Below are 24,578 nucleotides of genomic sequence, written 5' to 3' on the forward strand. Positions count from 1 at the left end.
AACTTGGAAATTCACTTGAAGAATAAGCAGGGGGTATACAGTAGGTACGGGGGTACACTGGTTGGGGTGAGAGCTTTCATACCGGAATCCAGATGTACCGGGCAAAGCACAGTCCAGAAACAGAGATATAATCAAAGACCATATTTTTTAATACATTTTTTTTTTAGGGATACAATCTTACTCATGTCAATTAAACAGTGTGTTCTGATTGTTGGGGTTCTCAAACTACTACTACTACTACTACTACTACTACTGGGGAATCCTTTTTAGGCACAGTTGGTTAACCCACACATTCTCATTCTGTTTGACCCTTGATTAAAGAGTTAAAGCCATTCGTGTGTTCAGAAGCCTTGAGAATAACTTATTTCGCACAGTACGGCAGCCTGCCTCCCAAGGACACCAGCTGCTTTGCTTGCACTGGTGAAAACATCAGGAGTTCACTGCAAAGTCATAACATCTTTCATATCCGATATCCTTATCTGCACTTCTATCAGCATGCTCAGAGACAGGCTTTTATCCTCATCTATGGTTTAACCAAAACACTCAAATGTCCATCTTGTCCGACACTGCCACAGTGTAATTGACTTCTACCCACAGCAGGTAATGGCTTCACATAAATTAATATTAGTAAACTGGAGCAAAAAGAAAAAAAAAACAAACAAAAAGAACTTAAGGGGTGATTTTCTCTACATAAAGAATTTCTAAATATCAATATTACGCAATATGCACATAACATTTTTTTATATATATATATATATAAAACAACATGAAGCGTTGAACACAAATAAAAACAAAGTGAAAAAAAAGCATGTAATCCAATGGCTTTCAATAGTTTTGAAGAGCTTAACCCGAGGAGTATCGGAATATCGTCACCGTTCCTGGCGGCGATGAGCTACGGGCAATCCAGGTAGTTCCGACCAAAGCACCACCAAGGAACGTGAGTTGCTCAGACACAGACTGGTCGACCTCAATTACTTAGTTACCTTGTGTACCAACTTCCATGCCATGCCTGGCCTTTTTTGTCCCCCAACTACACAAGTGAGATATACTTCTGGGGGAAAAAAAAACCTGCCTTTTCAAAACAACACAATAACACAGATCTTCATTTTATGTGTATCACATTCAATTATGTCATAAAATCGGCATTTAATGGTTTAAGCCAGACGAAGACTTCGACCATATGTACATGGTTGAGCAATAAGTATGAATGGTGGAAATGGCCAACAAAACAGAAGGACTCACTGGCTTAAAAAAAAAAAAAAACACCAGAATGATGTCTGCCCAAAAATGACTATTATTAATATGGGGATCTTCTGTTCTCAGGCTATTGCCACAAACAAGAGTGTAAACAAACAGCAGATCCAATGTTCAGTCTGATGCAGATCATTGCCAAAAGAAAACTTCAGTCCCTATATAAAGCAAAATAATAATAATTAAAAAAAAATTAAGAAAAAAAAAAAAGATGGAGAGAGAAGTCTTCTGCGATGATGGAAGAGTTTTCGTCAAAAGTTTCTTAAGTTACGGCATGAAGGGCATCCAAAAGTTCGTGATTTTCCCGGAACAGATTTTGCTATAATGATTGACGCACCTTATGCCATTCGACAAATTCATCAAGGAGAACGGGCCCTGAAAGGCAAAATGCGTTGGGAACAGAATATAGTTATTATTACTAATGATACGCAACTAAAACAGTCTGCATACATGTTAACAAGCTGTTTGGTTTAACTACTTGGTCAAAGGCTACTTTACCATAACGTGCAGTGCTGTGAAAAAAAGATAATTTGCCCATTTGTGATTTCTTCTATTTTTAAGAAATGTTTCAGATCATCCAACAAAATTATTCTAAAAAGAAAAACTTAAGTTTGTTTTAAATGATCATTTATCGAAGGTCTAAAGAGCTTTTCAAAACCTCTATCACTAATATGAAAAGTAACTGCCCCCCTAAGCCCAATAGCAGATTGCGCCAGCCTTGGGGGTAACAGCAGCAAACAAGCTGTTTGGAATAACAGGCAATGAGTCTTCTACATCGCTGCCCAGGAGATTTGGCAACTCTTCTTTGCAGATGTCTTAATTCACATTGGAGGATTTTTGAGTATGAACTGCCTTTTTAAAGGTCAAGCTGCAGCATCTCAATCAGATTCAAGTCAGGACTGAAAAAAACCTTCATTTTTTTTTTCTGTTGAGCCATCGTTATAATTGTTCTGCTCCATAACCGAACTGTGTTTGAGCTTTAGGTCACAAACTCATGGTCATTCTATGATATTCTTTGGATTTCATCAGTTATGGGAAGTTGCCTTGAAGCAGTCCTAGACCATCACACGACCACCATTGTGCGTGACTGTTGTCATGCTATGGAATGCTATGCTAGCTTTACGCCAGATGTAATGTGACCCATGCCTTCTAAAAAGTTCCACTTCTGACTCACTAGTCTACAGAATATCATCCCAAAAGCCTTGGGGGTCATCAAGATGCGAGACGAGGCTTTGTGTTCTTTTTGGTCAGCAAAAGGTTTTCTCCTTGCAACTCTCCTACCAATTGTGTTATTAGGAACACTGACCTTAACCGAGGTGAGTGAGGCCTGCAGTTCTTTGCATCTTAGTCTGGGTTCTTTTGTGACCTCCCAGATGAGTCGTCGTTGCCCTCTCAGAGGAGTGTTGGTCGGCCGACGACACCTGGGAAGGTTCACCGTTGTTTTCTCTATTTGTAGATAACGGCTCTCACGGTGTCTTGCTGGAGTCCCAGAGCCTTAGAAATGGCTTTGTAACCCTTTCCACACTGATAGACGTCAATAACCGTTTCTCACCTGTTAAATTTCTTTAGATCGCGGCCTCATCTGCTGCTTTTTGAGACCGTTTTGCCTACTTCACTTTGCAAGAAATTCATGTTTAGATTCGACAGCATTGGCAGTAATCATGCCTGGGCGCGACTAATGAAGCTGAATCCAATTAACGCCATTTGGCTTAGTTAATAACTAAGGGGGCAATTACTTTTTCAGGTAGGGTTGGATAACTTTCTCCTTCTATACATGAAATGATCATTTAAAAGCTACATTTTGAGTTTACTTGGGTTATCTAACATTAAAATTAATTTGATGACTTGAAATATCACAAATAAGCAAAAAACAGAAGGGGGAAATTATTTTTCACAGTACTGTATATGTACAGTAGGAGCCACAAAACATGAATAATCCATTATGACCCCGCTTACTGTCTGCTAAACGGAATCTCAAATTCAAACAATGTGGAGAAATTTAATAAATAATCACACAAATCGTGTGAATAGGAAATGGATGCACCCATAGGGTACAGATACAAGGAGTGTTTTTAAACGTTTTATTATCATTTTGTGCACATTAATATCCTGCATGCATAATGTTATATTTCTACCGAGATGGGGTGGGGGGCTATTTTACTTTTTTTGGGAGTTCAACATAGCTGTGGTCATGTTGCGATGTTTGTAAAGCCCAGGAACCTTTCTGGTAGCACAGGGGTTACCGCCCTTGACAGCCAAGGTACGAATGTTCCGAAGGAAACATCCACCTTAATTCAAGGAAACATTCTTCCAATGCCGCCCACTACATAGGATTCAATGATGGAGGTCTACGTTAAATTCCTTGTGTTGAGCGTCTTTCTGCCACGTTAATAATGTACGTCTTTCATACATGTTCAAGTAAACCCATTATACAGGAACGGATAAGTATTAGGCTTTACTTACATGCACCATCTTCATCGTAGTTGCTAAGGTCGGCGTGCACGGTTCTGCTGAATTCTAGGACATTGTACCACTGGTCTTTGTTCATAACTCTGTACTTTGATTGCTGTTGGAAAAAGTTACATTTCAATATCTTTACTCACACAGAAACTCATAAAGGGCTCATTTGGGACTTGCTGTGGATGAAGGGTGTGTATATAACTTATATCGTGTAAAAAAGAACAGCACCCTCCTGTCCTCAAGTGATCTTCTGGTGGGTATTAGAAGTGACCCCTACGGGAAGGGATCGGCAGTGTACGGCAATAGACAGCCTGATCTCCTGTGGGGGGGGGGGATATCAAGACATACCTGAATGTTTAAATGGGATTCTTGTTTTAAGGGAGGTACAGGCTCGTTCTAAGGGGACTGAAAGGGTTAATTTGCCTTCTCTGTCTTAGTCTGTTTGGAAATTGAGGGGGGAGGGGGGGGAAAAGAAAGATATTCTTACCTCAAGATACTGAAAGAATACAGGAAAGAGCGGCCATGTTCTACCCAGCAAGAGGGCTAACATGGACTTTGCCGTATCAATATCAAGACTTCTCTGGTCCTTGTCCTACAGTAAAGAGAACAGAACAAATATTGGGACTGTTTCCACTGACTCATATTTCGATTTTTCACTGTGGCAACGTAACAGGATCAAGACCTTTAAATGGAAGCACGTGAAACAGGGTGCCGAGCCCTACAACTGGGTAATCAAACACGCAAATGTAACATGTAACATGATGTGTGTCTTTGCTGCAACCTATAGGAAGACAAACACATGACTACTGAAAATCTACTAAAAAACGGGCTTTTAGAGCGGCCCAGTCATATCCCAAACCTTAACCAAACAGAGATGCCACGGAACGGCGGCTAACACACTAAAAAACTGAAAGAGTACGGCAAAAGGGACTTTATTGGCTCTGCCATCAGAGATCAGGTCAGCGTGGTATTTAAGTATTAAAAGGTCACCTGAATATCACAACCTCCACGTCTGCAGATAAGAGATGCTGGAACAATAGGAAGAAATCCTCATTTTTTTCTCCCCCCACCCGATACCTTACATTACTGTATCGGGCAGTATATTTCCTTATTGCATGGGACTCCTCCATATGCGACTTACCCTTGCAAAATCAAAAGCATATCTGTAAATATTTTTAAAAGCAGTGATGTCATTGAGCTGGGCGCGCATGTAGTCGAATTTACTCTGTAACTTCTCCGTGCAGTCACATCTAAAAAGAAAGAAAAATATATAGTAAACACGGGGACAAACTTAAAAATAATCAATAAAATAAACTGAAACCTATATGAATCTATACACACACACTATATAAATCTATAGGTTTAAAAAAATATATATATCTACCAATAAGGTTTTAACATTTGAAAATCTGGATGTTAGAACATCTCCCTAATGGCCATCGTTTACGTGTTTTCATTGTATAAACTAAAATTACAGACTCCCCCAGTAATGATTGAAGAGGAAAAAAAAACCTACTAAAATAACCCAATTTTTTTTTTCTGACAAGGCAGGCAAATGAACAAGCACAGAGCAGTAGAGCTGGTTGCCGGCGTGGCTAATCTTCATTGCTGGCAACCAGTTATTTTATTTTTTTGTGTGTTCTCTACGCTTAATATTGTTTTGAGTGCTTTGTGGAACACCGATTCGTGCAAATCAATACAGATGTTTCTTACTGTAAAGAGGTCATCCCTTTTAGCCATTCTTCTTTGGTAAAAAAGCCCATGTTTTCAGCCTCTAGTTTCCAGGCTAATACCAACATTATTATCTAGCGAAAAAGAAAAAGCGTTATGTGAAATAAACTAGAAAGCAATAAGGGTATAAATCAGTAATTCTAGCACCGGCAGACATAAAAAAATCATGCAGACAGTGAAGGAAGAGCAGCGTTTACCTGTTAATAAACAGAATATGATGGAACGATAACAGATAAGAGATATTTTGCTCACATCATTCTACTTGTAGTAAGACCTCAAACCTCGATTTGTTTCTTGGCTTTTTCTTAGATCCAGGGTAGCCATATGCCGAGGCATTTTTAAAACCCTCCACTGTATCGACTTCTACCATTTTGGCTGGAAGGCCGTCTCATTTATCAACCACTTTCGCAGTAAATAAACTTTTTTTATATTATAAAAAGGGATATGAAGTACTTTTGGGGAATTATAAAAAAAGTATAAAATATTAGACCATGGTTATAAGAATAATTTTTATTTATATATATATATATATATATATATATATATATATATATTTAAAATACAACTGTGTCATGCTCTCATACCACTGTAACCTTATACTTTGAGGAAGTTTTATGCCAATGCCGAACACACTTGAGAAAAGACATTGAATGCCTTAAAAAAAAATAGAAAATTATTAAACCTGCCCATCCACCAAAAGGAAAGGCACAGCACATACAACCATGGGCTTCAACCAAGTGCTTTCTGACGAAAGATACAATTAAACATGATCATGAATGAGACAGACATCACGGACATGGTCAGAGGCCGACGGCCTAAAAGTCTGCTTCTTCTTTTATCCCTATGCCTAAGCGACCCGGCAAATCCCAAGACCAAGGTGGCCATGGCTCTTAAATTCTCACATCCGGCTCCTGTATCATCGTATACTGATCTCTATTGGTGTACATATCATGGCTCCTAACTTTTTATTGTTCAGCACTGAATGTGGTCGATACATCTCATGTCTGCATAATCATGCAGTCTTCAGTTGGTCAGGAAGTCTTATGAAAGTGGTTAATACATCACTTACATTTTCTGGTTCTACGCCAATGTCTTCACAAAATTTTTCCATGGCTTCTGGTCCAACAATTTCATCAGGACCTTTATTTAAATAAAATAAAAAAAAAAACAATTATTTATATACAGATTAATTATGTACAGGATAATTAAGATGTGTATGCACTACATTCATCATGGCATGGCTTATTTCTGTAAACAGCATAAGCATAATTACAACTCCCATGACCCTCAGCTCAGCACACACCCAGATAAATGGTTCTGTGCACCCTCACGCCAAAGGCAGAATGAGAGGGAAAGTTCCACATTTGCACCATTAGCAAAATTTAAAAAAACAAAATGACCTAGAAGTGTAATTATTTAGATGTAACTAGTTTAGAAGTAAAGGATTTATTTAGCGTTAATGAAGTTAAGGACTAGGGCAAAACTAGCATATCTAATCAATATTGTGTCTTGAAGCCATCTCTCTTCTCCATACTTCATCCTTACATTAAGTGAGGAAATCTGACTGTCCAGACTTCCTCAAACACTAAAGTACTTAAATCCGTAATACACAAAAAGAGAAGGCGGGCTGTTACACAATGTCTTCTATCAACTCTCCAACATAAAAATTAATGAACATACATATATATATATATATCTTCTGAAAGAGTGTTATAATATACACAGGGCAGAAAGCTGCGCCCGTACAGTACTGTGGGTACGTTCCAGTTAGTTCGGTTATAAATGGAAGATTGTTAGCTCTGTGACTGCTATCATTGATCGGAGCTATGAATAGACCTCTCCTTGTTGGCCCCTGCAGAATCACGCTTCCCTCAGGTTATTCCGAATTCTCAGCACCCTTTCTCCTGCCCTCCCTTCATTTTGTTGCCCGCTCCAGAGGCAAAGTGGCCAAGCGCTTTATTTTTTGCAGGCCCAAACCTTGGGCTACTTTGCCTGTCTGTAAAAGTATTTATAAAGTAAATATTAAATATTGTGTTTTTCTTTTTAAAACAGTTCTTTGTTTTGGAATAATGTTTCCAGGCAGCTGAATATCGGCCATTTGTAAGTGTTCCAGCTCTGTTATCTTAGCACAATCTACTAGACAAACACCCGGACTTCTTATCATACTGCATGAGGTAAACAATAGAATTGTAAAAAATATAATCAATGACCGCCTCCTAAGCTTAAACGGTCTCCAGAAAATGCCTCGATGTCCATTAAAAAACAAACCAGTTCTCAAGTTTGAACCATTCAACCATGCAAGTCAATGGAGCCCAGCTTAATGTGATTAGTAAAATAAATTAAAAAATAAATACAAATGTGGTAACTTATGTCCAACATCAGGGGAATCATCCAGTTCCAACAAAATGTGGAGGAAAAAGTTAGTATATATACACAAGTCTAAAATTAGCTATATCTAAAAATAGCGAAAGATCCTTGCATGAAAAGAATGAGAATACTGGCATTTTTAAATGGCCATAGGGTGTCTACTTTAAAAAAATGTATGGTTTGATAAATCGAATTTATCAGATTCAAAAGTGTCCCAAATAAGACATAAGCACAGACTGACCAGATGTCAAAAAAATATGCACACCTCCCAAATGTGGCCTATTACCCAGAAACCCGTGAGGGGCATCACTGTACTCGGGAGATTTTTCTGAATGTATATTGGGGTGTTTGACAGCAACATATACCAGCAGCTGTAAATGTATACCTGATGTAAAATGCGTGTAAAAAAATGCAAGTAAATACTAACACACAGTTTGACAAAGGCTTGTAGTATTGTAAATTAGTGCAAGGAAAGAGTTAAAATACTAGTATTTGAATTACCCTCAGGTATCTAGGTTTTCAAATATATTTTCTGATGGGGTAAACTAAAGCTTAAAGTCACCCAAACTATCACATGACTGGCAACAATGGCTGGCTCCAGGTCTGCAGATAACAAAATGAAGTAAAAACAAGTTTTGGCCACAGCCTACTTACATTACTGTATACAGCGCTGGGTTTAACGCTCAAGGAGACTTTTTTCCATGGTACTTTCCCTTTAAATAGGGAGTGCCACCAACAAGTCAGGGAGGAACACAATCTCATCAGCCTCTGGCTACATGCAGATCTACTTCACCAACTCAACCAATTCTAGAACATTTGCAAACATTTCTGAAAGAGTCCCAGAAACTCTACAATCAACAAGTACATTCCATAAACCTGGCGGGCCAGCACACGAAGGGTGTACATACAATTTATTCCACGTTCCCGGAACAGCACTAACCTGCGTACTCATAAAACCAGGCCAGGCATTTCTTGCTTGAAAACAGTTCTTCACCACTTATTAGTCTACCGGGTGCTTGTGACCTGCAGTAACTAAAGACACACGCATTACTTCAAAGGAGGACAGCTTGAAACGAAGAGGAGCGGCTGGGAAGGCAGGAGGTTACCTGGTTATTCTACATTTTTTCATGTTCATTTCGTCCGTAGAGCTGGATTTTCTCTTTTTCTTCACAGGCATATTTCAAGGAGTTGATAGAATGAGCGTCAGCGAGCAGTCAGGCTTCCTGAAACAGGACAGGTTAATAATACCATCAGACGCCACATATACAGGAAAACATAGTGGTTAGCTCAACAGAAGGTGCATATCTTCCAAGTGTCCTTCCGAGGAAGAGACAGTCCCTCCAAGGAAGAGACAGTCCCTCCTTGGCACCCAAATCCTTCCGCCCCTCTTCCCCTAAAAGCCCCAATAATGTATACAGAAACAGGAGAAAAAAATATTTTCAAATGCGATTCAAATTAGTTTTTTGGCAGCTTTTAAATTTTTTTTTTAAACCAGGATCCAAGTACATTATTGTACAAACACTGATCAGCCACCAAAATAATGTGTTTCTTGGCCAACAGAGACATTTGTTCTCTGCCATTTTCTACATATCAGACTCCATTTTATCTCTGGCAATTACTGCCCAAAACCCAGAAGCAGAGGGGCTATTTTGGGGTGGAATGAGCACAGATCACATGGGCAGTAAATGGTTTACAAACGATACCTTTGGATGAATTCACTAGTCCGGGAGCTGCGGCACGATGAGAATTCCTTCTCAATGCGTTAACATAGAAGGGGAAGCCAACCCGGTCCTTCTACGGACCTCGCCACCATCCTTATAAAACCAAAAGCCAAGCCAGGGGGTGCCTGAGGGTCATGGGAGTTGTAACTGAGTAACTGTTTGAGCGCTCCTGGTTGCTTAAGCTAGTATGTCTGAACGAGGGTGGCCGTGTCAGCCATTTTTCCAAGGACGCATCTGATATAAGAGAATCACTGGAGGATGACATGGCAGCCTGAGACTTTTAGGGCATCATCTGCTAAATGACATGCATGCATGGCAGCACATTATGTTTTTTCTACTCACACCGTGTCTGGTCACACACCGCAGGCCCCGATCTGCTGCTGGATTATGCAGCCCTACTGACCACTGGCCCACCTGGCATGTGCCCAGCGTGCCAGATGGGGCCGCATCAAAGTTTTACATGTTTCTGACACTCATCTATATAGTGTAGACATATAGGTGTCAGGAACATGTAAAAATTAGATGTCGGGTATTTGATACTCAAGACTGATCATCTCACAAATTCTTCTGAAACCAACTGGGTTACTTATTATCTGATAAAATAAATCAGGCGAATTAATCACACAAACGGGTTCTGCGCGAGACATCCTCAGCATCCCGGCTCACCTAGAACTCTAGGAAAGAATTATTATTCTGGAAACGGCTTACAGACGAGCCAAGAATTCGAACGGCACGAAATAATAAGACATGCGGATATTTGATAACAAGGAGATTAGAGAAAAGATACTAATAAAGGAGACAAACTGCTCTGCAGAAAACGCTAAATATCGTTTCGTACGAAGAAGCGTTCTGTGAATTACAGCATAAAGTATGAATGCGCCGGCGGGATCTGACTTGCCTGCCTACCGCGCCATCATTACTAACGTATAGTAACAGAAAGTGAATAAATCCAGGCTGCCAAGGGAAAGAACGGCACTTTGTATCCATAGCGGAGCTGAAAGACAGAACCCGTCTCGTCCGCTCGTTATTCCTTATGTAGAGTCTCAGACCTTAATTAGTCGTCGGTCTCGTGTTAGACTCAAGATAGCTTTCTGTCCGTCCCGCGCGTGTTTAAATTCCCTCGCCTTATTGCTGAAGGCAACCTTGGACGACCTGTGCAGATCTCTTTGCGATGGAACACGTGTGCAAATCGCACATCACCCAGCAAGCAATGATTCCGATTAGAAGTGGGTCCATTGGACTCCAACTGAATTATTTTTTTTGGCTATTCTACAAATGTGCACAGCGCTGCGCAGACTCTGCTATGAAGCATTAAACGTAAATCAGGGGGCTCAATACATAACATAAAAACATTGCAAAACACAACCAACAGCATCAACCCTTCCCTGTCCATCTTCCCCACCCTAACGTCCCGTCCGGTGTTCCGGACATATACAACGTGTTCAATAGGTGAACATACACACACATATATATATATAGATATATATTAAAGGACAGGCCTCGCCATCCCTCTCTGAGCTGATCAACCAGATAAAATTGTTACCAATAGATCTTAAAGTGATTTATAATCCTAGTAATGCTCCCCCTGCCATCCACTCAATGAATCCGCATCCATCTCCTTTGGTATCTGCTCAGCCCTTTTATAAACCCAAACTATTCTCACCTGAGTCAAAGAACCGCATCACGTGTTACATACGAAAAAAAGAAAGATTTGGTCAGAATTAAATATCATTGTAAATGTCTCGGAAAGGATAGCGGTCTTTAGAAGCGTGTAACAGCCGGCAACTCATTTAACAAGCCCAACGGCTGACAGCTTATAGTATTCGGCTTACTAAATGTAAAGGGTAACGTATGCCACGGACATGCCCACAAAACCCTCTTTGACGCGGGCATCCACCACGTTCCCCTAAACCTCAGAACTTAAAAGGATTATTGTGGCCGAAGCTAAAAAAAACAGCATCTCCGCACAGTAACTGAACTTGTAAAATTGTATAAAAGTAACACAAGCAATGCAGAAGAGTATATAAAGATGAAACATAACAATATATAAAACATTTATCAAACTTTTTGACCCCAAACTTTACACAGTAGGGTCTAACAACGAGGCAGTCCGCCCCTACCGCCTGTTCTTTTCATATGGATATTGCCTATATAACTCATTGTACTGCGCCACTGAATGTGCTGGTGCTATAAAGGATAATAAGTCATTAGCATTTGTATTGCTATTGATTCGATTAGAATACATCTAGTTAGCGATGCGGGAGAACTAACTCGTTTCTGTTTTAGATCAGCCCTGCAGTAACTCATCCAGCGGACGAGCAGATGTTAAGGGTGATGTACATGCATAATATATGTATATACATCATACATGCGTACATGTACATATATGTAAACAGAACATTCTAAGAACACACATAACACATATGGAAGTACATGACAGACGACTGTGTGCGCTCCCCGGTGATATCAGTGACGGACCCCGGCAGGATCACAGCGCAGGCAGTTGCCCCCGTATGGTGCAGATGATTTATGCCCAGGCTGCCGGTCTCGGTGGCCCCACCGGTAACCGTACAGCCCGAGCTGACCTTGTCACTATCCTACCCTCGGGATGAGGCCAGGGCCCCTATTGTTACCTCCTGCCTTCCGCTCCGGGTCCTGCTGAACCACAAGCTACAGCGCACTGATTCACTACCCGGCCAAGGGAGATAACGTCGCGGCGCTGACGTCTTCGGGCCGCACTGATGACGTCAGGCAGAGCGACTGAAGTCACGAGAGTAGTGAGGGCACGGGTGGGACTGGCAGTGCAGTCAATCAGCTTGTCCTGTGTCTACAGAACAACTTAAACAATAAAGTATAGACTCCTGTGTGAGGCTGCAAGTAAGCGACCCAATACTAGTAAGATATACTCCTAACAGAGAGACCTAATGGCAGCCAAACTCCATACTGACTGTGACCTGGCTATGGTAAGACAGGGCCCGAAGAGGTACATGATGTCACATAAAAAAACGATTTTTATTCTTGAGCTTTAAACCCTGCGTTATATACAATAACAACCCCCAGTGGTGTATACAGTAACAACCCACCCAGCACTGTATACATTAACAACCCCCCCAGCACTGTATACAGTAACAACCCCCCCAGCGGTGCATACAGTAATACCCCCCAGCGGTGCATACAGTAATACCCCCCAGCGCTGTATACAGTAACAACCCCCAGCGCTGTATACAGTAATAACCCCCCCAGTGGTGTATACAGTAACAACCCACCCAGCACTGTATACAGTAATAACCCCCCCAGTGGTGTATACAGTAACAACCCACCCAGCACTGTATACAGTAATACCCCACCCAGTGGTGTATACAGTACACCACCATAGCCAATCTATTCAGAGTGTCCAGCTGGGTTAATAAGACAGAGGCATTCTATTGTTCACCACAGTAGATTGAGCTATGATAACAATTTAAATGGCTACTATGCAGCTTTCTGAAAACATTCTATTATGCAACAACTAGAACTGCTTTATAAAAGGCAACAGTGCAACATTTGGAAAAGGTACTGTATTTTTAATATGATACATTTACATTTAAAACATATATCAGGAGTCCCTGTTTAAAGTTAATTATCACCCCCCCAATAGTGTAATAGTGCTACGGAATGATTCTGTGAATAAATGTGGCAATGTAAAAAAACAAGAATTTGGAATGGGGACCCCTTAATTCCCAAACCGCATTGGCAGTGGGGTGACCTCGTTTCCTGACTGCCATTCAGGACACTTTGACGAGTGCGTTACATTAAAGTTATGCTTGGGACTGGCGAAAACATATCGGCCGGCGCATTTTTCAGGATTTACACAATCACTGGCTACATAAAAAACTTTTCATACTTCTATACATGTTAGACATCTCTTTTTTATTGTTTCTCAATGAGCAGGAACTTTTAAAACATGTATAAATTACTAACCATATATATTAAACTGCAAAAAAATCACACATTTCTTAATGTATAAATAAACGATATATTGGTGTATATTCCCCAAAATAGAATACTTACAATACAGTAAATTATAAATATTTTCTCTCTTCCCAGTGCCAATCTTGTCCTCTAACACCTTCCCAATGCAAACATTGTCACAAAAAAAACTATTTTCCATTGCCAACCTTGCCCCCTAACAGCTTCCAAGTGCCAACTTTGTCCCAAAAAAAGAGATTCCCAGCTCCAACTATTTACCAGAAACAGCTTCTCAGTGCAAACTTTCCCAGCGCGAACCCTGACCCCTAACAGCTTCCCAGTGCCAACCTTGTCCCCTAACAGCTTATCAATGCCAACTTTGTCCCCAAACGGCTTCCCAGTGCCAACCTTGTCCCCTGACAGCTTATCAATGCCAACTTTGTCCCAAAACAGCTTCCCAGTGCCAACCTTGTCCCCTAACAGCTTCTTAGTGCCAACATTGTCCCAAAACAGCTTCCCAGTGCCAACCTTGTCCCCTAACAGCTTCTTAGTGCCAACATTGTCCCCACCCATTTGCCAGCTTTGCTGCCTGACCCTCACTTGGTCCCTCCACGCAAACTGGCATCTTGCTGGTTTTTCACAGCTCCCACTCCGGGACAATGCAATCTGGGGGACGTGGTCACCTGAGTTGGAAGTGCCTACAATACAGCTTTGATGGTAACGTCAGCCTCCTGAGGAAGTTTCATTTTCTTTTTCCAATATATTTGCACACCACTAGGAACTCTGCTCATGACTTACCGCGTACAGCTGTATGCTTTATGAGGAGGTGGAGTAAACCTTGTGTAAAGGGATATTAATGAAACGTAGTCCTTGACAATAGAATTATAATGCAATTACTGGATTTTCTCTTTTAAATTGGATGGGTTCCCATACAATTTGGCAGCCAAGAAATCTTTAAGAATATCCAGTACAAGAGCAAGATATTATTAGAGCATTTTAATTTCTAAGTACATATAGAAATCTTAATATTATGTACACAATAGTCATTTTTGTTCTTTAACAGTTTTGTGAACAGGGTGGGTTCTCCATAACAAACCTGCCAACTTCTAACCCTGGTGAATAGGGCCAATGGGGGGCGGAGCTTGGGAGGTAGCGTCACGCAAACTGGCAGTGCTATTGCGTGTGCGCACAATTCTGCACATGTGCTGTATGCATTCTCCTAGAATAAAATCGGGAACATAGGATTGCAGTCCCGAATCCCCCTGTCCCGTTGAGCTTGGCAGGGCAGTAGGCTAGGGTAGCAAACACAGGACTGCCCCACACAAGGTTGGGAGGCATGCCATAATGCAGACAGGGCATTTGGGTAAACCCATTGCTTTCTGTATCCTTTTTTTTGCAGATATCTCTTTTGCTGTCTGGATTAGAACATGTTTTTAAGGCGCATAGGGACCCCTGATATGTATGCGATATATATCATCAGTTTTAAATGTAAAAACGTATTCTACTGCATGGCAAAGTAAGATGGGTTTCGTAGTGTCAGAGGTAGTGAACGGTATGCTAATATACAATTACATTGTATATAATGGCTATGTAAAGGCGTTGTAATGCGTTTGGGTATCACAGCTGGAGGGTTTCGTAACATCTTTTACTCTCGGTATAGGTCTTGATGGAAGGCTGTCGGTGTTATATACACTTTGTTGGACTGGGACTTTGCAACTTTCCAGGCATGCACCGTGTATATGCACACGTTTGTATGTGCAACATGGCACCAGGTGCCTGTAACACATTATAAAGAAGTAACAAACAAAGCAGTAACAACAGGTGTAATGCACTGCGCAAAGGCAGTATTTTGACAATTTGACAAGACAGACCCCTCAAAAATCAGGAATGTCCCAGGAAATTTGGGACTGTTGGCAGGTATGCAGGAGTGAAACCTAAGGTTGACGGTAGCAGTTGAGAGGTGTTGTGGAGAAGTCTATCTCCTTGAGACCATCAATGATGGAGTAGTCTTTAAGCAAGCTGAGGGTCAGCCTGTGGCACTGTCTCGGACAGTGATCTGGAGCGCAGAGGCCTTGTCGGCATATCCTGAGGCTCTTGATATATTAACCCTTTATTACCTCCATTGTGTTTACCAAACGGCTCTCATACTGGCCTTCATGGAAACCTTGGCCTGTCATTGTATTACAGATACACTTAATTGAATCACCTGCATTCAAGCAGGGATGTCAAGCATAACATACTGGGAGCAAAAGCCGTGTTATACATGAGGCCAGCGAGATAGAAGGAGTCACCCCGGGAATCTGCCCCTTTCACCCTGAGACTTCCCATGCATGCTTGCGGGTCTACATTAACTAAACAGGGGGAAAGAAAACAAGGACGGCTGACCAAACGCAGGCACTTTATGTGCCCACGGGACAAGCACAAGAAACGCCCATCTGAGGAGGAAAAGTCAGCGCGTTACATCTTGCAAAGCAAAGCCTCACACCCAGCAAATACTACTTAACACCCCATATCGCAAACATAAATCCGGACACACAGGGCTTCTGGTTAACCAGACCTGCTTGTGATTTGTGGGTCTAACAAGAACTGGTTGTGTTTTTTATGGGGTGGTAAGTAATTTATTTTCATACAGCGCATGTACACAATCTTATAACGGAATACTGCATTAAGCGCTGCAGACTCTGTGAAGGTGCCAGTCTGCCTCCGACCCTCAGACCGGCGTAATATATAATAATCAATAAATGTCATAATAGGATATCAGCGGGTTTATGCTGTAAATGTATAAAAAGTGCAACTTCCAATTTCCCGCCAATCGAGGAGAGGCACTGGGAGTACCTGCCTCCGCGTCTCCATGGTAACACACACAGACACAGCCAAAGCGCGCAACCCCGGTCATCCCCGGGGAGCGCGTACGTCCTTGCGTAGCTGCCATATTGGCGGAGACGGTTCCATCTACCCCTGCGTTGCTATGGTAGCGGTTTTCAACAAGATCCTGCGGGCACATTGAAGTGACAGATCGCCGTGGGCTTGCGCTCAGTGGGGTAGTAGTAGTACGAGTGGGGGAGATGCCGGCTGTCGGCGGAGGAGATGAGAGGAAGCGGTTTATCCTCACCACCGTCCATAACTACTTCGGGCTTCCCGCGGCTGAGGAGATTCCTGACTGCCGCGAGCTCGACAGATTCTTGGATGATGGGAACGAGTTCATCCTGGCGGCACGGAGGGCCGGGGCCCGGCTTCTGCTCACCAACAAGGTACCCTGCCTGCCTCACCGGGGAGCCTGACGCTTGCCTCGCCGGGGGACGGCTGTATGCAAGCGGCACCTATATCCAGAATAGCTTCTGCTAATAAAAGTTTCTAGTAACAACAATAAAGATCGTGCATGGTTTACCGTAACTGATACTCCTCCGCCTCATGTATTGGGCCAGGGTACAATCATATGAATATACTACAGAACCGGTGTATAGATCATTGATCACTCCTATCATCCTAAATGTCCCTCTTTAGGACTCCTCCTTCTGCCTCTTTTTCCTCCACTGATGCCCCTCTTTTCTAGGAGTTCAGAATCTCGGTATGGGGATATCACAGGGTTCTACATCATAAAAGCCCCAATAATGTCTATGTCAGACTATATATTATATATGCAGAAAATAGTATGTAAATACCTTAATCAACGCAGTAGTCTCAGGAAATCGTTGCCCCCCGATCCATGTCCCCTAAAAAGTGTCAGTGTGTGGCCGTGTGATATTACCGAGCCCCCGACAGTAGATGAGATTAACGTGTAGGACGTGCGATCACGTTGTGAGCTTTTGGGGTAAAAGTTCATTTTTCAGAAAGAAGTCGTATTGGTAAATGAGAATATTGGCGGCTGCATTTGGGATGTTTTATACTGGATCTTTTTATTCGTATGATCGGTTCATTAAGGGAAAGTTGGCAGGAGGGCACAAGCAGGTTCCTCCAGGAAGAAGGGCTGAGCTGGCCCTGTATAATGTATAATTCAATAGGTGAGAAGACTTTTGAGAGTTCTCTCTGATTTCACTATACGTTATACAGGGTGAGCCAAGCTCTCACTGGGGTTGGATCTTCGTAGTGTATAGTGTCATTAAGGAGCTGAATTCACTATGGCTTGCGAGATGGTTACGGGGCATTTAACCCATCTAGTCTGCCGACTTCTCCTCAAATAGAATTCAGAAGTGAACGGTGTTTTAAGATTAGATGGCGTTTTGTAGCATTATGTCCCAGAAATAACTGTAGAGACTTCCCCACTTATTATAAAATAACTGCCATTGTACAGCGCTGCAGAGTATGATGGCTCGTTAAAAAACGATAAATAATACTTTCATTCTATACAATGGCTACTAATGGTTTGTTATTGACAAAACAAATTCTCTTAGCCTGAATGCGTATGGTTTAAGTATGTGTGAGCATCGGTGTGTAAGTGTGTGAGAGGGACTGTGTGTGTAAGTGTGTGTTAGTTTAAGTATGTCTAAGTGTGAGTGTGTACGTTTGTGTAAATGTATGCTAGTGCCTATGTGAGTTACTTGGGGGGTTAATGGGGCCACTTGGCTTTACCTGCCCTCCCCCGGGCCAGAAGGTTCCAGTCCTCCCCTGCTTACTTTGTTATTTTTTATGTAGGGTCAGTGTTGGCTCCAGGCTGAAGGGGTCAGCTGCAAAATATTATGAGTGAGGAGATGCTGAAGAAATCTCCTTGATTTAACTATACATCGCGCAGGGGCGACCAAGCTCTTCCTGCAGCAGAAGCTCAATGAGGTGGGAGCTTCATGATGTTTAGTGAAGCCATGAGCTCAAAGGCCCCTTCTCCCTTTACTGAATATACCCCATAACGGGCTATGTGGTTTGCATTAATTTGGGAACTACCTAGTTGCTGTGAGAGATTCACTTTATCGGCGTACACAGCATACTATTCATACAAGGGACCGGTACAAGTCCACTGTTGAGGAGCCCCAGGTAGGTTATTGGGTTTCAGAATCGATGGAGGAGATGTTTCAGCGCTGGCTAATTTCATCAGGGCGTTAGAGCGCTCTTGTGAATTTTTCTCTCGATTGTTTTGTAGGTGGACGCTGGCGACACAAAAGATAAAGTTCTGGTGTTCTTTAAAACACGGCCTGAAGTAATTACCGAAGACAACCTTCATGAAAATATTCTGGTGTCCTCCATGCTCGATTCGCCTATAAATACACTTTACCAAGCGGTGAAGCAAGTCTTTGCGCCGATGTTATTGAAGGTGAGCCGAGGATTTATTTCTTTAAAGTATTTCCTATCTTTTTTTTTACCGTGGCTGCTTTTATCTATAGTTCTTCAAGCGTATTTGGGCCTTTTACCTCTCAGTAAGGATGTTTTGTGGTTGGGCTAAACATTACAATGGAAAGGTAACTCATTTTTGCCAATGACTGCTTTCCATTGGGCTTTCCATCCAGTCAATTATTTATAAAAACAAGTGTTACGCTTTATATCTTTTATACAGTGTCCCTGTTATCAGAAATGACGTGGTGACACTTCATGTAGGCTAAAATCCAATCTGTATCCAAGTCAGTTATGTTTCTACATACATACTGCATGTATTTTTTCTAATACTTGATACATTTGAAGTTGTGATGTCCTCCTTAGGATGAAAAATGGAGTAAAGACCTCGACCCAAAACTGCAAACCTTGCTGAGTGAACTAGAGGCAGGCTTGGGAAGTATACTGAGAAGAACTACATCCAGCCGCGGGGGCACAAGACTTGGAGCGGAAGATGACTTACAAGGTTTGCCTCTACGGGGAAGACCTTTTACTTGGTCGTTGAAAGGGCCTTAACCCCATAGCTCAGGAGAATGGTACACAACACCTTCCAAGATTCTGCACGGATCCACGTGCTAGTTTACTACATTACATTACATGTATTTATATAGCGTGAGCTACAGAATCAGTAAAACACATTCACAAACAATAAAAGACGGGTTCAAAAGGGAAAGAGGGCGCTGCTCTGTGAGCTTACAATCTAGTCGGTGGTTGAGGGGGAAGTGAAACAGTAGGAGGGGACCTCTTGGGTAGGGATGAGTTGGTGGAGTCAGATCTGAAGGGGTTGTTGGTCGTTCAGATGGCTTGATTAGACTGTTGGCTTAGAATGTTAGGAAGGAAGGTTGTACGCGTTACAAAAAAGTGGGTTTTCAGGGAGCTTTTGAAAATCACGGATGAGGGAGAAAGTCTAATCCAACGGGGAAGAGAATTCCAGAGAAGGGTTTAAGCACGCGTGAAATCCCGAATGCATCTAAATTGACACTTGAAGTTACGTCTGTTCATTCCAACAGGCAGCGCTTCCATGTAACGCGGGTTCACTATGGTGATGCGTTTGCTTCGTAAACTTTCTGTTTAAGTTCTTGTTGGGCTATGGTGACCCTTACTGTGCCTGATTGGATCTTTGCTTGTTTACATTACAGCATCGTCCTCCTCAAGGAAGGTCCTATCTTAACCCTGTTGTATCTCAGTCTTACTGCAGGGTTCTTGTGTTTAATTTGACATGGAGTTATAGGTGGTCCAGGTTTAACCACCTAGCAAACTTACCAGATTCACAGAAAATTCCCTGCTGCCAAAGGATGGTTGTATATATTGTGTGTGTAGGGGGGGGGATTTATTGTCCAACTAACACACCAATCTTTTTCTCTTACAGGTATTTTGACACCTAATGATGAGTTCCAGTTTTGGGCAGAAATTGCAGAGAGTAGGGCTAAATCAAGTTCCAAAGAAAGAGCCGTTCATTTTGGAAATCTGTTTCAACCAATTGCAAAAGTGAGTTCTGGGTTCCCTCTGTGTGATGTTTGTCGTATTTACATACTTAGTTATGACCTACTAGAGATATGCACACAAAGCAAATTCTGGGTTTAGGATCCAAAGAGTTTTAAACATACGTGGACATTTCTAGGGTCTAAACACAGACCAAGACCACATATGCAAAGTTCAGTGCGCACCAATAGTTGTCTGTGTGTATATAGTGCTGTCTTGTAAGTTAGGTAGCTCTTTTGAGCGCCCCCCCTCAAGCAACCGTTCCAGTGGTCCCAACCCTTGTGGGGAGGGACCAAGAAGATCCGGCCCTCCTGCACACCTTATGGTCAGGGAGGGGAAGGAAGGGGCCGCATATCCTAGGGGAATGTGGCCCCCCAAAAATATGTAAAAGGGGACCTGGTGTCACCGCTTCCTTATGACACATCGGCACTAGTCACTTTTTTCTTTTTTTTTTTTTCTTTTTTTTTTCTTTACTGCGGAGCCACTGACCTCGGGGCTTCAAAAAACCCCCCAAAAAACTAGGTATGGGGGATTGGGTGCTTTAACTTGGATGAAGATATTTTAGGAATGTGGTCTCCCTTATATCATCATAACCGTTTAGGGGATTGGCTTCACTTGACCATTTGGATGGTCATTGTTTGGGATGTCTTCTGTCTTACTGTTTTGGGTGGAGATTATGCAGTAAGATGGGCAATTCTTTCATCTGAATGGTCATAGTGTATTGTTCTACGCCTTACTTGGATGCCCATTGTTTTCAGAGCGCCCTCTGGTGGACAATATGTATGTCTGCATTGTTATAAGCATCCTATTTTACTCAACACGGATACAGTCTTAGTTGCTGGGTTTACTTAGCATTTTGTAAAGGTGAAGTGCGTAGTTAATCACGTAACACGTGGAATAAATGTGCCGTTAGAAGGAAAGTCTTACTTTTCTGGAACGCATCGCTTTTATTCACTTTTTCTTTTAATAAAATGTCCTCGTGTTGTTACTATTATTGTTATTGTTTTTATTTTATATCTTTCAGTATTACTGTAGCCTTGATAACCTTTCATTGGCTGAAGTTGTGGAGCTTGTAGAAAGTACTCAGGAAACAATGGATGATGTGTGGAGACAGACAGAGTATGACTCTTACCCTGAACATCGCATGAAGCATTTGCTAGAGATCACAGGCAAGTTTACACGTTTCTGAAGCACTTGCCCAGTGGGTGAAGTAGTAATAATAACAATTAAAGCAATAGGAAGTCCTGCTCTATGGCAGCTAATTCAGAACCCAACAGTAGGGGAGAATATATCGGCAGCATGTGAACCCAGTGCCTCTGACTCCTGGAAGTCACTGCTGAAGAGAACACCCTTTTTGTGTTTCTGATGACTGATGGGGGGTGTATAGAAAAAACATTAAGCTTTATGGATATGTCTTTGAAACACCCATATCTGAGTTTGGCAATCACACTGTTGAATTTGACTCTTTGAACCCCAAAATAAATGTCGTCTATTCCTGGGCACCATGTAGTTAAATGCTTTGTTCCTCTGTGACTCTTTAGTGAATGATTATCCCTTTAACCTGTCTTTTAGGGAGTGCTTTGGGCCGGTGTGTGCAAAAAGCTCTTGGAGCGCTTGATGTCTGGAAGAGCCCATTTTCCACAATAAGAGAGAACCTGAGGGCAGGAATCACTGTTTGTGAGCAATGGACGGCTGCTTGTCAGCATCTGACGGGACAAGTATGGCGCCGTTACTCTCCGCACCCTTGGAAAAACGAGACGTATACACCTGATTATATTAACAAGCTGGGCAAGCGGCTAGAAGAGGTATTTAGTCTTTGTGTTGGTTAATCCGCAGTGGAAGAGTAACATATTAAAAAATAGCTTTTGTCTACATTAAGGCCTTTTAGTGTAAGAACAATGTAAACCAGCACAACATGTGCTATTAACGTGCATTGACTTTTCCACTGAGCCCCTTTTAAGAATATTGAATAATAGCGTTAGATTGTTTCCTGTTGGATTGCTTTCAAAATACTTGGAATTACCAATCATAATAGAAGTAAACAACAATTTAATGAATTGACTACCAATACTAATAAAGTAAGACTTGTCAGGGGCCTGTAAATATACAGCAAACTGTATTCCAAATTGCAGGACATGGGGTTAATTGGTTAACGTGTGTGTGTGTGTGTGTGTGTGTGTATATATATATATATATATGTATATATGTGTATATATATATATATATGTGTGTGTATATATATATGTATACACACACACACACACACATATATTGTCATCTCTGTTTTGTTGTTTATAATTTAATAAATAAAATCGCATGAAGAGAAAATAATTGCTGAGATTGCAACAATGTTTCAAAGTTAAGAAGGCCATTATTTTGCTTGCCTTAGCCGGAGTATATCATGATTGTATGGAAGTAAAAGGCTTGGGCTGTAAAGAAGACCGGGCTGGAGTGCCTGAGATCAGAGGGTGGGAACCGGAATGCTAAGCAGGGCAAGGCCCAATCGTAGTGCATCAAGTGCATTGTGATTGGACCTTGGCTTTATGTCCCGCCCAGTGCGACAGACAATTCGCACACTGCCGTGTTTTTTTATATGTATAGTGATATATATAAAGCCAACAGGAGATGTAAAAGTAAATGTCTGTTGCATTTCAGGTATTTACCATAAGGATGGTGCATGAAAAGCTTGCCCACTTTTTACCGTACAGCGAAGACCAAGCCCAATGCCTTGTGAAATTTTTTGAGCCTTTCACTGGCTTGCATCCTGTGTACTATAATCCCTATACGGAGGTAAAACTTGGTTTCTGGCTCATCTGCCTCTTATTATAAATAATTGCACAAAACGAAACACTTTTTAAAAAAAATTTTCTTATTTGTAGCCTCTATGGAGAGCTGCCGTTGTTCAGTATGAAAGGATCATTGAACCGGCTGAGCAAAGAATTGCAAACAAATTAAAAACATATTTTTCTGAAATGCAAGATAATCCACAACAGGTAAGGTTATTCCAGAAGAAAATATACGGTTTGCTGAGGCCCCTTTCAGGTCTGAATTTTGGTCGCTGTCCTGTCTTATCGGCATTCGTAGGATTCTACCTGGGTTTATTTGCCACCACGTTGGGTCACCTCCTACTACCACACAGCAATGGGATGCGGGAGAATAGAGGAACTGGAGGTTCAAACAAGTATTGCATCCTGAATTCTCTGGGAGGATATGTTGATCATTTTACTCAAGTGCCTTTTCATGATTCTTCTTTACTTTGTTCTTAAGCTTCTTCAAGCTTTTCAAAAGCATCAAGATCTAGTGAAGCGACCGAGCGTCAACAAACAACTTTCTTTAGAGAGAGAAACTCTACTGGCCAAGCTGCTGGACGGCGTCAATGGTAATCGGGGGAATTTACTAACGTGATGTAAATCATGTTTAGCTTTGTGATAAACATTTCAAGTTTATCACAAAGTGATACTTAAATGCTACTTAAATGCTTTTAATGAGATGCTTTGCATTGTACCTGATGAGTCTGATACCCAGACACGTTCACAAAACGGTACACTATAAATACTTGGCACTGGAAATGTACCATTCTTTATTTTTTTTATACTCTCTTTTGTATACAGATATCAAGGCAGACTTTAAAAGTCGTTGCCACGGATCTCCAGGGGATTCCACCGGTCCTCTCGCCGGGAAGAACCTTCCCGAGGTTGTGAATAACATTGTGTGGGTACGCCAGCTGCAACTGAAGGTAACCCATTGGTGCCTGCAGGCAAATGATAATGCAAGGATATCATTAGGTTGGACAGGGCACTCCGTGATACTTCCATGATTAAAATGCACGGATATAGAGAGAAGTTCTCAATCGTCAAGTTTTATTGTGTAAAAAAAAAATGTGGGCTGTGAGAAAAGGTTTTGTGTATCATTGATGGAGAAATGTCTGAAAAACAGTAGAAAGTTGGTTATACCTACATTACGTACCACATAAACTGAGCTGGTCTCACGGTCCTTGGCTAACTCCGTCCTTCACCACCATACTTATATAATTTAACTTATTTTCCTGTATCGGTTATTGGTCAGATGATTGTAAACTGACAGTGCAGTGTGCACACAAATGTGACCTCTGTCCATTAAATGCCCTTTTATATATATATATATATATATATATATATATATATATATATATATATATATAAACTGTACATCTTTCGGCTATAGACATTTTTCACAACACTTTTTCAGATGGACCAATATTAAGTGGAATATTAACCCAGAGGACTTTTGGGCTTGAGGCTTTACAGCCATCAAACTCAATGTTTCTTTAATATTCTGACA

General features: G+C 41.6%; 2 protein-coding genes across 2 annotated transcripts in view; one reads left to right on the forward strand and one right to left on the reverse strand.

Annotated features, from left to right (window-relative positions):
• Positions 1-1,570: 1,570 nt before the first annotated feature.
• On the reverse strand, positions 1,571-8,986 carry LOC149288902 (DCN1-like protein 5). Its single transcript, XM_089491245.1, has 8 exons — positions 8,916-8,986; positions 8,750-8,841; positions 6,512-6,582; positions 5,425-5,516; positions 4,853-4,961; positions 4,199-4,303; positions 3,715-3,817; positions 1,571-1,626 (listed from the first exon to the last, which is right to left on the reverse strand). Exons 1-8 carry the CDS (start codon positions 8,984-8,986, stop codon positions 1,571-1,573), a joined length of 699 nt encoding a protein of 232 aa, XP_089347371.1.
• Positions 8,987-16,543: 7,557 nt separating this feature from the next.
• The window catches only part of LOC149288903 (cytoplasmic dynein 2 heavy chain 1-like), a 140,725-nt gene continuing 132,690 nt past the window's right edge, over positions 16,544-24,578 (forward strand). The window contains exons 1-10 of the mRNA XM_089491172.1: positions 16,544-16,729; positions 18,550-18,720; positions 19,104-19,242; positions 20,146-20,264; positions 21,283-21,431; positions 21,835-22,063; positions 22,914-23,048; positions 23,138-23,251; positions 23,526-23,637; positions 23,870-23,994. Of these exons, the coding sequence (XP_089347298.1) occupies positions 16,544-16,729; positions 18,550-18,720; positions 19,104-19,242; positions 20,146-20,264; positions 21,283-21,431; positions 21,835-22,063; positions 22,914-23,048; positions 23,138-23,251; positions 23,526-23,637; positions 23,870-23,994 (1,479 nt within the window). The remainder of the gene's footprint in view (positions 16,730-18,549; positions 18,721-19,103; positions 19,243-20,145; positions 20,265-21,282; positions 21,432-21,834; positions 22,064-22,913; positions 23,049-23,137; positions 23,252-23,525; positions 23,638-23,869; positions 23,995-24,578) is intronic.

Source organism: Sceloporus occidentalis, unplaced genomic scaffold (assembly GCF_023333645.1).
Source record: "Sceloporus occidentalis isolate IW3139 unplaced genomic scaffold, rSceOcc1.0.p SCAF_49, whole genome shotgun sequence".
NCBI lineage: Eukaryota > Metazoa > Chordata > Lepidosauria > Squamata > Phrynosomatidae > Sceloporus > Sceloporus occidentalis.